Source organism: Mobula hypostoma, chromosome 3, assembly GCF_963921235.1.
Source record: "Mobula hypostoma chromosome 3, sMobHyp1.1, whole genome shotgun sequence".
Classification (NCBI taxonomy): Eukaryota; Metazoa; Chordata; class Chondrichthyes; order Myliobatiformes; family Myliobatidae; genus Mobula; species Mobula hypostoma.
Window position 1 is genome coordinate 215,916,484 of NC_086099.1, and position 15,339 is coordinate 215,931,822.

The 15,339-nt window shown below is 44.7% G+C and overlaps 1 protein-coding gene across 5 annotated transcripts in view; it reads left to right on the forward strand.

Moving 5' to 3' along the window:
- Positions 1 to 15,339, forward strand: part of xylb (xylulokinase homolog (H. influenzae)) — a 337,542-nt gene that overhangs the window by 286,543 nt on the left and 35,660 nt on the right. For 3 of the 5 annotated variants that reach the window (XR_010017455.1, XR_010017457.1, XR_010017456.1), the window contains exon 19: positions 5,640 to 5,861. Coding sequence is in view for 2 of the 5 variants with exons in the window: in XM_063044483.1 (XP_062900553.1) it covers positions 5,640 to 5,717 (78 nt within the window). In the remaining 3 variants the exon portion in view is untranslated. Of the gene's footprint in view, positions 1 to 5,639; positions 10,142 to 15,339 lie in introns of those variants that run through there. The other 2 variants (XM_063044483.1, XM_063044484.1) reach the window with 1 other exon arrangement.

Genomic DNA, 15,339 nt, shown 5'->3' on the forward strand with positions numbered 1-15,339 from the left:
GCCATGCATCTGATATCGCCTCCAACCTCATTCGAAATTGTCCCTTTGTCCTTGAAATAGCCCTCTGCAAATCATACCTGGTTTTCTGGTACAGGCCTGGGTTGCCAGACTTGAATGCCACAGATCTAGCCTTCAGCAGATGACGTACCTCCTGGTTCATCCACGACTTTTGGTTTGGGAATGTACAGTAAGTCTTTGTAGGCACACACTCATCCACACAGGTCTTAATGCAACTTCATTAGTCCAGAGTCCACAGTCATTAGTAATAACTGCAGCATACTCATCCAGTTTCAAAGATGAATCCCTGAATACAGTCCAGTCTACCGATTCAAAGCAGTCCTGTAGGTGCTCCTGTACTTCCCTTGTCCAAATCTTCTTGGTCCTCACTACTGGTGCTGCAGTCTTCAGTCTCTACCTATACCCAGGGAGTAGTAGTACAGCCAGGTACTTTATACTTTATTGTCGCAAAACAATTGATACTAGAACGTACAATCATCACAGCGATATTTGATTCTGCGCTTCCCACTCACTGGATTACAAATATTAAATATTAAAAATAGTTAAACTTAGTAAATATTAAAAATTTGAATTATATATCATAAATAGAAAATAGAAAAATGGGAAGTAAGGTAGTGGAAAAAAACTGAGAGGCAGGTCCGGATATTTGGAGGGTACGGCCCAGATCCGGGTCAGGATCCGTTCAGCAGTCTCATCACAGTTGGAAAGAAGCTGTTCCCAAATCTGGCCGTACGAGTCTTCAAGCTCCTGAACCTTCTCCCAGAGGGAAGAGGGATGAAAAGTGTGTTGGCTGGGTGGGTCATGTCCTTGATTATCCTGGCAGCACTGCTCCGACAGCGTGCAGTGTAAAGTGAGTCCAAGGATGGAAGATTGGTTTGTGTGATGTGCTGTGCCGTGTTCACGATCTTCTGCAGCTTCTTTCGGGCTTGGACAGGACAGTTTCCATACTTCTATTTTTATAGATGCTTTCTACAGTGGATCTATAAAAATTAGTGAGGGTTTTAGGGGACAGGCCAAATTTCTTTAGTTTTTTCAGGAAGTAAAGGCACTGGTGGGCCTTCTTGGCAGTGAACTCTGCTTGGTTGGTCATTTGTGATCGGTGATCAGACTTCCTGAAGTGAGGGCATGGAATAGCATGGTAGGCATTCTTGATGGTGGTGTAACAATGGTCCAGTGTGTTGTTTCCTCTGATATTGCACGTGATCTGTTGATGGTAATTGCTTAGTGATTTTTTCAGACTGGCCTTGTTAAAATCTCTCAAAACGATGGTGAAGGTGTTAGGGTGCGCTGTTTCATGCATGTTGATCCCATTACTCAGATCATCTAAAGCCTGCTTGATATTGGCCTGAGGTGGTATGTAAACTGCTACCAGAATGACCCCAGAGAACTCCGTGGTAAGTGAAAAGGACAACTCTTTACTGCTAGGTATTCCAGGTCTGGTGAGCAGAATTGGGACAGCACTGATATATCTGTGCACCAAATAAAGTTGATAATGAATTATACTCCTCCACCTCTGCTTTTGAGAGACTCTATAGATCTATCCTGACAGTGTACAGTAAACTTGTTGATCTGAATCGCTGCAGCCAGTACGGAAGGGGTTAACCAGGATTCCGTGAAACAAAGGACACGTGATTCTACTGTCCCTCTGATTCAGCACCCTGGCTCTGAGATCATCGATTTTATTCACCAGAGACTGCATGTTCGCCAGCAAGATCGTCGGTATAGGGAGTTTAAAACCCCGTTTCCTTAAACGCACTTATAATCCTGATCTTCGCCCACACTTCCTCCGAGGTTTTCTGTGTGGGCCCTTCCAACCACAGACTGTGTTGTTTCCGTCGGTTTTTAAGCAACGATAGTTCGTTTACTGGTGAATATTTGGAATACATTTCTTGAAGGAGTGATGGAAACAAAATCGCTGACAACATTTAAGATGTCTCTAGATGAGCACTTGAATCACCTAGGCGGAGAAGGCTAGGTCCAAGTGCTGGAAGATGATTGGTTCTCTGTCCTGTCTGGCGATGACAGAAGTAACCTATGTGGGAGAACTCTTAAAGTGGAGAAGCCATTGCACTAGGGCATTTCCGCTCTCTCGACTGCGGAAGTCCGGGTCCAGTGGTACGAGTAGTCATCACAACTGGGGTCTTCCTTGGTTGCAGTGGATGACCATAACCTCTTCTGTGTATTGTTATCCCTTCGCTCTCCACCAAGTGTTGCAGAACTACCGTCCTGGCTGCTGGATCACACTGTTGATCTCATCCACACAGTCCACCAGAGCTGTCTCTACATGCTGGGACAAGCGTGTCCCTGTCTCACCGGGGTATCAGGCTTAGGGGCTACTCTCACCTGCTTTAGCCTGCCTGGGATATGGCCACTATCGCATGCCAAGTTACTCAGAGCCACAGGTGTGAGATGAGTGGGGCTCAAAGGTGAGTGAGTTGCCCCAGCATGGACACAACACACCCCTTTAGCAGAGACTGTGCCCATCCCTGGACACCCCACACACCCTGCTCGAAGATAGAGTTAATACAAATGGGTGCCCACTGTTTGGTATGCATGCGATGGGCCAAATGGCCTGTTTCCATGCATCTTCCAGCTTGGCCTCCTGCCATAGTAGCGGATACACATTACCGTCACAACGTAGTGCTGGATAGGGGAAATAGAGAGTAGTGGAGTACCAGTCAAGAGAGTAGATAGCTTTGTCCAGGATAGTTTTTGTTTCATTCATAAATTGTAGATAGTAACAGCAAAATTAGCATTTATTGCCTTTTCCCAGTTGTAGCTGAATTGAGAAGACAGTCGTAGAGCAGACTGGTTAAGAATGAGCCAGTATACAACAGCCTGGGTGCCATGGTAGTGTGGAGGGCAGCAAGGCAGTGTGTTGGTTAGTGTGACTCGACTACAGCTCGGGGCATTAGAGTTCAGTTCCGACACTGTTTCTATCTCCTCCCCGTGACTGTGTGAGTTTCCTCAGAGTGCTCTGGGTTCCTCCCAGACATACTGGTTAGTAGGTTATTTGGTCATTGTAAATTGTCCTGTGATCAGGCTAGTGTTAAATAGGTGGGTTGCTGGGCAACACGGCTCATTGGGCCAGAGGGGCCTGGTTCCACACTGTATGTCTAAATTAATAAATAATTGCAGAGACATTCCACTGCCCGTTAATTCCATTGGCCTCTCGTGGAAAGAAACGTACCTCTACACAGTCAAGAAATAATTCAAGACTCGCAGAAAGAATTTGACGCTGATGTTCACTGAAGGACTCTTGCAAGTTGCTGTGTTGTTCTAATGGGAAAGCATCCGGGAATGGACGATAAAGGTGGCCTTGGTAACTGTGCTCAGACCTTCAGAACAAATAAAATGTAAAGATCAATTCTGCTGACATTAATAATCCAGTAAAGATAATCCATGAAATCAACATGTAGTGCCAATAAACTGCTTCATCTGCCAGTAGTTTTGCAATGTGTGACGACAACACGTTGGAGTGCACTCCTCCACACTCATGACTGTGGGCTAAGGCACCAGCTTATTGTAATGCCAGCAGTACCTTCCAGGCAGTCGGTTCAGAGTAATTTCATTTTTCCCATAGGTTTTGTTAAATCTTTCATTAATACCTATTCCAGTTATTGGACATGATGAAAAAATGAATCCATGTATCATATATTTTTAGAGATTAATATTGAAGCTTACAGATTTACTAGCAAGGGGATGAATCACTCATCAGACTGTGACAGTCTCACACTCTAATCATCCCTCTTCCTACATGCTGTACATGGAGTAGACTAATGTCACAGAAAGTCAGACACTAATAATTCCTGGCCACATTCTTTTACTAATTTGCCTTGTGACTTTTGCTGATGAATGAAACTTAATTTTGTGCAAATATGGGCTGCTTCCTGATCTGATGTTTCATAAATTAATTTACTTCTTTGAAATATATGCTTGAAATGAACCATCTATGCAATTTATGCGGAGTATGAGGGTTTTGTTAAAAAGTAATCGCCTTTCTGACAAATTACCGTGCCAATCAGTCCATCTTAGGAAGAGGATTCATCCTGCTAAACGTTGGTTAATTAGTGGTTGAGGTGGGTGTATTAGCAACATTTAAAAGCCAGCAAGGTAAGTATATGGATAGGAGACATTAAGAAAACTCTAGGCTTAATGTGGGTGGGTGGGACCAGTTGGGCTGAGGGCCTGTTCTAATTAGTCCTCTGGAGCAGGGGTTCCCAATCTTTTTTTATTCCATGGACCCCTACCATTAACCAAAGGGTCCGTGGACTCCAGTTTGGGAACCTTTGCACCAGAACGTGGCAATGCTACAGATACTTTACTGCTTTTAAGCCATAAGCAGAAATAGAAGTGACTGTTCACTGAATCAGGTACCAGCTACATCATGGCATCCTCCATGAAATGCGGCCACAGGCTCGCCGAAAGAGGTGACGGTGACGTGGTGGTTAACACAACACTTCACAATACTGCCTACCGGGGTTCAATTCCTGTCACTGCTTGTGCTCCTTATGTTTCCCTGTGACCTCTGGGTGCTCTGGTTTCCTCTCAGTCCAAAGATGTATCAGTTGATAGATTAATTGGTCATTGTAAGTTGCCCCGCAATTAGGCGAAAGGGCCTGTTCCGTGCTGTAAATAAATGACCAACACAGTCCACCCGTGTCAGTACCTCCACTCAGCAACCCCAAGACTGGGAGCAAGAAGCAGAGATTCAGTACAAGTTCAAGATTAATTATCATTCAACCAAATGGTACATGAATATGGGCGAACAAGAGAGCATTCCTCCTGGGCCAAGGTGAGTATCGTCCAATTAGCTGAGTGGCACAGCCTGTAGATTGATGGCACATGTTACGTTGTCCTGGTCCGGTTTACCATTCACCGAGCAAACACTGCAGGGCAGTACTGATGGCAGGGGCCAGCCCCTAACTCAGTATGGATCCCAGCGCACACTCAGAGGCCTCTCCCTCTCCCACGTTGCCTTGGCATCTCCTCTCCTGGGCGGCTGCAACATAACTAGAGCATGACAAGAGGGCCTGGTTCACACAACAGTGGGCAAATGAAACAGGAACCACTTTCTTGCAGTAGGTGGCTGAGGTTTGGAACTTACGGCTGCCTTGTAAGGGTGATGGAAACAGAGTCAACGATCAAGTCAGATCTTGAGCTGTCTGAGCCAGAGGCTGGCACCAAACAATATGCTGATCATAACTTCGTGAAATATGAAAAGTTTTTGTTTAAAGATTAGCTTTATTTGTCACACGTACATTGAGCAATTGAAACAGGCAGTGAAACTGTTCTTTGTGTTAACGACCAGCACAGTCTGAGGATGTGCTGGGGACAGGCCATAAGTGGTGTCATGCTTTCAGCGTGCCAACACCTTGCGAACCCTTACTAACCAGTACGTCTTTGGACTGTGGGAGGAAACTGGAGCACCCGGAGGAAGTCCACACAGCCACAGGGCCAACGTACAAACTCCTTACAGGCAGTGGCTTGTATTGAACTGGGGTCACTGGTGCTGTAAAGTGCTACACTACTGTGCAGTTTTTAAACAGCAATGTAACTTGTAAATGGCGGTCATGCAGATTTTCCTAGCATTGGTTCTTTCTTGATTGTTTCCATTCCAGATATATTGTCCAATCCTGGCACGCTATCAGGAGCTGGAAAAGTTGGTGCGGAGCAGTGCCTGCATGGTGAAGGACTAATCTGGTTGCACCCCTTCGACTCTTCAAAAAAATGAAGCCTTTCAATTTGTCATGCCGATACCAGCTCCTTTAATGAGTTCTATACAGATGTTTCCTCATTTACACTTAAAATTCATTCCAGTGGAATCCAGCTCCAACATACAGGTAGTGTACTCCAAATCTTAGTGTGAAGAAATTTCTTCTCTAAAGACTAGGACAATTGTTGTAAATCGGTGTCCTTGGACTTGCAAGAGAAAACAGTTCTCCCTACTCTGAGCTCCTCTGTCAGATCCCAGCTTCACCTTCTGTGCAGTTAGGAGAACAATCCCAACTTTTTCCTTGTTTCACCAAATGCCTGTACCTCAGTCTGGAACCACCCTGATATTCCATCTCTGTGACCTCTCCATAGTGGAATCCTAGCCGCAGTGTAGTAACCAAACCCTTGCATGATGCTTTAGAATGGAATCATAGAGCTCTACAGCACAGCAACAGGCCCTTCAGCCCATCTAGTCCATGCTGAACTGATCCGCACCTGGATCATAGCCACCACCCCCATACCCCTCATATCCAGGTACCTATCCAAATGTCTCTCAAATGTTGAAATCAAACCAGCACCCACCGTTTTTGTTGGCAGCTCGTGTTCCCCCTCATGATCCCCTTGAGCATTTCACCTTTCACTCTTAACCCATGACCTCTAGTTCTAGTGTCACCCATCCTCTGTCTGCTTTGCACGACCTCTAGCTCCAGCTCCAGCCTGGACCCCCAGTCTCCCCTTCCCCCACTAGTTCTGGCCGTTTCACCTTCATGGATGTTCAGTCCCTATACACTTCAATCCCCCATCAGGATGGCCTCAAAGACTCCCCCTTTTTTCTTGACAGAGAACCAGTTCCCCTCCACCACGACGTTCCTCTGTCTGGCGGAACTGGTTCTCACCCTAAACAATTTTTCCTTCGGCTCCTCCCACTTTCTCCAAGCTATGGGCACTTCATCAGCTATATCGAACAGTCTATGATTGAAGCCTTTCCCGGTTATACTCTCCGACTCTTTCACTGCTACATTAACGACTGTGCCAGTGAGACTTCAGGTACCTATGCTGAGCTTGTCAATTTTATCTACTTTGCCTCTAACTTCCACCCTGCCTTTTAGTTCACTTGGACCATTTCTCACCCATCCCACCTCTTTCTTGATCTCTCTGTCTCCATCTCTGGAGACAAACTGTCAACTGACATCTTTTATAAACCTACTGATTCCCATGGCTAACTTAACTATTCCTCTTCTCACCCTATCTCCTATAAAAATGCTATTCCCTTTTCTCAGGTTTTTTGCCTCTGCTGCATCTGTTCCCAGGGTGCAGCTTTCTGTTCCAGAACATCAGAGGTGTCCTCCACTAAAGACTGGGGTTTCCCTCCCTCTACTATAGATGCTGTCCGTGCCTGCATCGCCTCAGTTTCCAGTACATCCACGCTCAGCCCATCTTCCTGCTGCCTTAATAGTGATAGAGTTCCTTTTGTCCTTGCCAACAACCGTATCAGTCTCCACAACTTCCGCCATCTCCAAAGGGATCCTGCCACTAAACGTATCTTTACCTCCCCACCTCACTCTGACTTCTGCAGAAATTGCTCCCTCCGTGATTCCCTTGTCCATTGGTCGGTCCCTTCCCACTAATCCCCCTCCAGGCACTTCTCTCTGCAAGCTGCCCACGTGCTACACCTGACCATTCACCTCCTCCCTCACCGACATTCAGGGTCCCAAACAGTCCTTCCGAGTGAGGCAACACTTCACCCGCGAATCTGCTGGGGTTGTCTACTGTGTCCGGTGCTCCTGGTGCCCCCTCCTCTGCATTGGTGAAACCCCTCATGGATTGGGGGACCGCTTCGTCGAGCACCTCTGCACCATCCGCCATAAGCGGGACTTCCTGGTGGCCAAACATTTTAATTGTGAATCCCATTCCCGTTCCGACGTGATGATCTATGGCCTTCCCTTGTGCTGAGATGAGGCAACCCTCTGGGTGGAGGAGCCACACCTCGTATTCTGTCTGGGTACCCCGCAGTCTGATGGCATGAATATCCATTTCTCCTTTCAGTAAGCTAGCTCTCTCCCCCCTCTCCCTCTGTTCCCCACTCTGATCTTTCACGACTGCTCATCTGCCTTTCACTTCCCACTAGGTTTTGTGTGTGTTGCTTTACCTTATCTATACCCCCCAACATTCTGTATACCTGTATCAAATCTTCCCTCAGTCTCCTATACGCTCTAGGGAATAAAATTCTGAGCTTTAGTTTGAAATTTAGACCATGATGTCTAAAGGGTTGACACAACTTGATTATTTCAAAAGGGTGACACTGTGGTGCAGCAGTTAGTACTGATGCCTTACAACCCTGGGGACTCGGGTTGATCCAGACCTGAGTTTTCGCACATTTTCTCTGTGAATGCATGGCATTTCTTTAGTTTCCCTCTGCATGCCGCAGTCATCCCGGATCCCGGCAGGTCAGTGAACCACTGTAAGCCATCCCTCCGTGTAGATTTTGCAAACTGATTCGAAGAGCAGTGGATGAGCATGCGTGAGAGAGGAAGTTGGCGGAGGGGGTAAAGAGGAAATGGAACTATTGCAGTTATTCCCCTGGAATGGGCCTGTGAGCTCAATGGTCTGCTATAAGAATGGGATAATATTTGCTGCCACCCACTTAGAGTCCAAGATATCGATTCTAAATTAGAGAAATTGTGCACTGCCACTTTCAAAGTCTGGTCAAATCTACATCCTGGATACATTTTTCTTTTGCATCCTTTTCAGAATCATTTTGTTTAGATTGCAGCATATATCCATGTTGAATCCACAGAGTGCAACACCCCACTTTAGCTCCGTGCCAGCCCATCTCATCAGTGTGTCCATATTCCCCTGGTCTCCTACTAACCTGTTCAGCAGTTACGAAGTGTCACCCACGTAACTGTACTCCTCATAGCCACTCCGGTAATTTATTTATAGTTGTTTGATTTAAATTGTAATTATCATTGGCATTATTTGTGGTTATTAGAGAATCCAACCCAAAGATACTCAGACCACACAATAAATTTGTATTTTACCAGTATTTTCCTGATGAAATTCCTGTAGCTTTTTTGTGCCAAGTGTAAATGCAATGGCATTATAATGTTGTAATAAACAGTAAAAATATCCAGCTGTTACATATAGCTAAGAATGGTGTAACTAATTAACACATAGCTCAATGCCAGGAATGACTCATTGAGTGTATTAGGCCATATGGCCTCTTTTAGTGCTGTATTTTTTATCAAATTCTCTGTAATTGTTCTAGTGATGTTTCATTCATCTCTTCATTTCAGCATTAAACCTGCACCCCCAGCGCGCGTGCGCACACACACACACACACACACACACACACACGACCTAGGCCCCAGACACAGTCACATCCACCTTCACCCTCATGCTCACCGGCACACTCACCCTCACCCACATAGTCTCTCGCACACGTGCATCCCCAATATCCACCACACATACCCTGTTCAGCCTTACCCACACACTCCCCCTCATACACACGTGTGTGCACACACCCACCCCCATACACATACACACACCCCTCATATCCACCACAAACACCATACTCAGCCAGACCCATACACCCTACATAAACCTGTACATATGCACACACTCAAAAGCTGATAGTAAGGAAGCATGGATTCCAGTATTCAACCATTGGTATAACAGAAGGAGATTGGAATAGCTGGTGATATTTTGGAGCCTTGGTGTTCAAGTCACACTAAATTTAGGTTTTATTATTGGAGGAAAGGCAGAAACAAAGAGTGGAGTTTTTAGTCTTGAGGTCTTGGGAAGAATTAAATCTGAGTGAAAGATTGTCCCAAGTCAACGACCCTTTGCTGTATCTGGAAAAGAGAGAAGGTGAATTTGCTTAAATTGTGAGAAGGTGGAGGGGGTGATGGATTGGACAAAGGGAGTGTGTGTGATAAATCTCCATTAATGAACTGGTGGCATTTCTACACCAATACAGAACACATTTCTGGTTCTGGATGCAAGTTACAAATGACCATGTTCATCAAAATCAAATCCTAGTTCAGTCAACATCACTTGACAAATGCCCTCCAAGCAGATACCGATCTGTTGCAATTTTGCTGCAAGGTCTCACAGTGCATTTTCCAAATGCTTTGCTGCAATTAAATTCCCTGTGTTTTAGGAAACTGTTGTTAAGATAACGCTACAATGAATGGCCAGCTACATTTCTCTACTTACTGAAGGTATATTACAATGAATTGTCACATACTGAAATGCACTGAGATATTGTCGTTATATTAATTCATCACACTCATTAGTTTGATGAAGTTATGGTATAATTACAATAAAGTCACTTGGTGATTAATAATGCTGATATTGTGACTTTGCTTCGGCAATGTTGCTTCTTTCCTCTTCTTTGGCAGGGTCGTGTGATCAAGGGTGGTGTCAGTCTATTTGAATTCTGCAGGAACCTGATGTAACTATCAAGAAGGACAATAGGCTGGGCCTGTTTGTGCTGGAGTTTACAAGAATGAGGGAGGGATCTCATTGAAACCTATGAAATATTGAAAGGCCTGGACAGAGTGAATGTGGAGAGAATGTTTCCTATAGTACATAAGTCTAGGACCAGAGGGCAGAGCCTCAGAATAGAGGGATGTCCGTGTAGGTAGACGGTAGTGAATCTGTAGATCCATTGTAATGGATGGATGTGGAGGTCAAGACATCGGCAAACATCCCACCTCTCCCGGAAGTTCCGGGAGTCTCCCACATATTAATAGTGGCTCCCTGATGCCCGCAAATTATATACAATGTCCCGGAAATCAATTTTTTTGAAAGTGAGAGAGAGCGTGAGAGCAAGTGAGAGAGCAAGCATGAGCGGAGAGCGACCATGAGAGAGAGAGAAAGAGAGAGCGTGCACCATGGCGGTGTTCCAAAAAAAGAAAATATAAAATGTACGTCACCCCAGACTACACTAAAGTGTATCCCTGCCTAATAGGAGTCAAAAATAATGACAGTGTTGCTCGCTGCCCTGTTTGCAGCAGTGACTTTTCTATTGCCCATGGTGGGTTAAGGCTGTAAAAGACTTGTTGAGGTGAGTTTAACAGGTGTCATTCGTTCATTAGCATAGCTAACGTTATTTAAACTAGCTGGCTAGCTGCTAAGGAGCTACTCTATTGCAGACATCCCACCTTTCCTGGAAGTTCTGGGAGTCTCCCGCAAATTGATAGTGCTACCTCCCTGAAATAAGTTTTTGCAGGGTGGGATGTCTGCATTGGGTATATCTAAAACAGAGTTTGATAGGTTCTTAATTAGTAAGGGTGTGAAAGGTTACGAGGAGAAGGCTGGAGAATGGGGTTGAGGGGAATAATAAATCAGCCGTGATAGAATGGTGGAGGTAACTCAAAGGGCCTAATGGCCTAATTCTGCTTCCACATCTTGTGGTCTTTTTACTGTGAGGGAAAAAAAAGGAAGCTAAGGAAAGGGACGAAATGAGTGATTTTGCCTTGTACCACATAGGTATTAACAGGGAAGAGATATTGAACACTTTAAATTGCATTGAGGTGGATAAATCCCCAGGGCCTGACCTAGTGCTGTGCAATCCCAGACCTTGTGGAAAAATAGAGAAAAAGTTTTGGAGGCCTTTGCTTCATCTCTGGTTTCTGGTGAGGTTACAGAGGACTGGACAGTGGTGGGTGTGGTACTATTGATTAAAAAGATTGGCAAAAACAGGCCAGTGAGTCTGACAGTGGTGGTGGATAAATTGCTGGCGTGGAACTTGAGAAACGGTTTACTAACATATGGAAAGACAAGTTCTGATTCAGTTTGTCAATATAGCTTTGTGCATAGGACATCATGTTTGAGAAATCACTTGGAGTTCTTTGAGGAGGTAACCAGAAAAGTTGGATGTTGCCTACGATCTTTTAGCAAGGCCTCTGACAAGGTCCCTTATGGCAGTTTAGATCGCACAGGGTCCAGGAGGAAATAGTGGCTTGTGTTCATAATGGCTCCGTGGTAGGGAGCGGAGTGTGATGGGGTGTTGTTTCTCAGACTGGAGGCTTGTGTCTAGCAGTGTTACACAGGGGTCAGTGGGCCCTATGATGTTCGAATTTATATAAGCAATTTCGATATGAATGTGCAAGGCATTGTTCGTAAGCTTGTGGGTGATACTGAAGTAGGTGGTGATGTAGATAATGTAGAAAGTTCTAAGTAATTACAGAGGGATGGTGATCAGTTAGATGTGTAGGCTGAGGATTGACAAATGGGTTTCAATTTGGGAAATGTAGGGTATTAACATTTTTGGAGATAAAATTCGGGTAGGACTTGTTTTACTTTGTACTACCTCAATGTACTGGTGTAATGAATAGATCTGTGTGGACAATATGCAAGACCAGTTTTTCCTACTGTATTTCGGTACATGTGGCAATAATAATCCAATTTTCAATATAGATCAACTTACCAGTATATTTAATGCAGGGAATGGCATGGTCCTGGAGAGTGTTATCGAACAGAGGGACCAAGGAGGGCAAGAGGATAGTTCACTGAAATTGACATCACAGGTAGGTAGGATGGTGAAGAAAGGGTCTGGCACACTGCTCTTCATTGGTCATGTTATTGAGTATAGGAGTTGGGAAGTTATGTTAGACATTGGTGAGGCAGCATGCAGCTTTTGTCACCATTAGAGGAAAGATATTATTAAAGTTCAAAGTACATTTATTATCAAAGCATGTATACATTGTACAACCTTGAGATTCATCTCCTTACAGGCAGCCACAAAACAAAGAAACTGAAAAGAACCCATTTTAAAAAAGGCCATCAACCATAAAACGTCGTGGAGCAGCAAGCTGAACTGGCCTGTCTCTCACCTCCGGCCCCGACACCCTGACCTTTTAAAGTCTGTTAGAAAGAGTGCAGGAAAGATTTACCAGGATGTCTTCTGGACTTCGGGGGTGGGGACTGAGTAAGAAGCTTAGGTTGCATCGACAAGGACTCTATTCCCTGGAATGCAGGACTGAAGGATGACCTGATAGAGGTGTATAAGAACACAAGGGGCATAGACAGTTGAAAGCACATAGTCTTTTCGCAGGCAGGGCGAATTAACAATAAGAGAGCGTAGGTTTAAGATCGGATCAGCTACCAATAGAAGTGGTAGATTTGTGTTCAATTGCAACATTTAAAGGAAGTTTGGATAGGTACATGGATGGGTGAGGTATGGATGGCAATGGTCAGAGTGTAGGTAGGTGAGACTAGATAGAAACCCACTACGGCCTGTTCTGTGCCATAGAGCTTTCTAATTCTAAATAAGAAATTTAATAGGGACATTGGGGAAAGCTTTTTCATGCAAAGTGTGGTGCACATTTGGAATGCACTGCCAGAAGTAGTGACTGAGGAAGGCACATTAACAACATGTATAATTCATCCAGATAAGTACGTGGATAGGAGGGGTGTTGAGGCTTAGGGGCCAAATGTGGGCAGGTGGGGATGGCTTGCTGGGCATCACAGTTGGCATGAATGTGTAGGGCCAAAGGGCCTGTTTCCTTGCTCTATGATTCTAAACACTTGAATGGTACTAGTGAACATATAACTTCTTTGGGAGACAGTTTGAACTGTTATTGAAACTTACATATGTTTGCCTGTTAGAACATAGAACAGTACAGCACAGGAACAGGTCAAATTGGATGTTCAACCTATGCAAAAGAGAACAAACTGTGCAAATAAAAATAAACAAATAATAATAATAATAAGTGAGCAATCAATATCAAGAAAATGAGATGAAGAGTCCTTGAAAGTGTCCATAGGTTGTGGGAACATTTCAATGATGGGGTGAGTGAAGTTATTCCCTTTGGTTCAGGAATCTGATGGTTGAGGGGTAGTAACTGTTCCTGAACATGGTGGTGTGAGTCCTGAGGCTCCTGTACCTCCTTCCTGATGGCAGCAGCGAGAAAGGAGCATGGCCTGGGAGGTGGGGGGGGCGGTGGTCCCTCATGATAGATACTGTTTTCCTGTGATAACGCTTCCTGTAGATGTACTCAGTGGTGTGGAGGGCTTTCACCTATGATGGACTGGGCCGTATCCATTACTTTTTGTAGGATTTTCCGTTTCCATACCGGGCTGTGATGCAGCCAGAATGCGTGCATTTAAACTGAGGGGAAAAGTTTAAAGGAGATGTGTGGTGCAATTTTTTTTACACAGATACTGATGATATGGCCAGCCAGGGGTGATGATGGAGGGTGATACCTCAGTGCCTTTTATGAGGCTGTTAGACGCATGAATACAGAGGTACAGTATGTGCATCATGTACAGACAGAGTGAATTAGTTTAACTTGGAATTGTGTTCAGTGCGGTCATCGTGGGCTGAAAGGCCTGTTCCTGAGCTAAGCTGTTGTGTTCTGTGAAAGACAAAACACACGTAGTTGGTGCTTAGCTTCAATAGTTACACTTCCCTTCTCAGATAAGGCAGTCTAACAATGGGAATGGTCAAGATATGTTTCTGACTGTCCCTTGAATAGATGTGCATTGTCATTTTGATTTTAGTTCAGATTGTGGTTTCTCATTATTTGGGGCACTCTTCTGTTTTTGTGTATGTCTGTGAAGAACAAGAATTTCAGGATGTGTATTGAATACATTTCTCTAATGTTAAATGGAACTATTGAACTATTGGTTTCCAGCTGAATGTTAGGATTCTGCTCTAAAATACTGGGATAATCAAAACCTACACACAGTAGCCACTTTATTAGGTACACCTATACTACTGCTCATTAATGCAAACATCTAATCAGCCAATCTTCTTCCTCTTCTTTTTGGGCCCTTATCTCCCAGTTGACCTTCCGTCTCCACCATCCAAAGTTGTTGGTATGGTTGGAGTTCATCGATGTTTCTGTAATTTATTATATCCACTGTACAGGGGGCTTGGCCTATACAGCTTCACCAGAGGCCTGTTGGCTGGCCTTACCCATTTCCATCTCTCATGATGGGGACGCAGAGTTGGACTTTGAAAGGCAATCAGCCAATCCTGCAGCAGCAACTCACTGCATAAAAGCATGCAGTCATGGTCAAGAAGTTCAGTTGTTGTTCAGGCCAAATGTCAGAATGGGGAACAAATGTGATTTAAGTGACTTTGGCAGTGGTTTGAGTATCTCAGAGACTGCTGATCTCCTGGGATTTTCATGCACAACAGTCTCTAGGTTTACAGAGGATAATGCAATAAACAAAAAAGAAATCCAGTGAGTGTCAGTTCTGTAGGCAAAAGCACCTTGTTAATAAGAGAGGTCAGAGGAGAATGGCCAGACTGGTTCAAGCTGACAGGAAGGCAGCAGAAACTCAAATAACCACACGTTACAATGGTGATGTGTGGAGGAGCATCTCTGAACACAGAACACTCCAAACCTTGAAGCGGATGGGCTACAGCAGCAGAAGATCACACCGGGTTCCACCCCTGTGTCCACTTTATTAGGTTCCTTCCTGTACCTAATAAACGGGCCGCTGAGTGATTTAGTAATAATTTAGAGCCCTGCCTTTCTAGAAGGAAGCTGTATAGACAGTTAACTGTAAGAACAGTTTGTAGTGCTGTGTGTAAAAAGCTGGAGTATGGGAGAAATTGAATGGGCCGTCAAAGCCACAGCACAGATA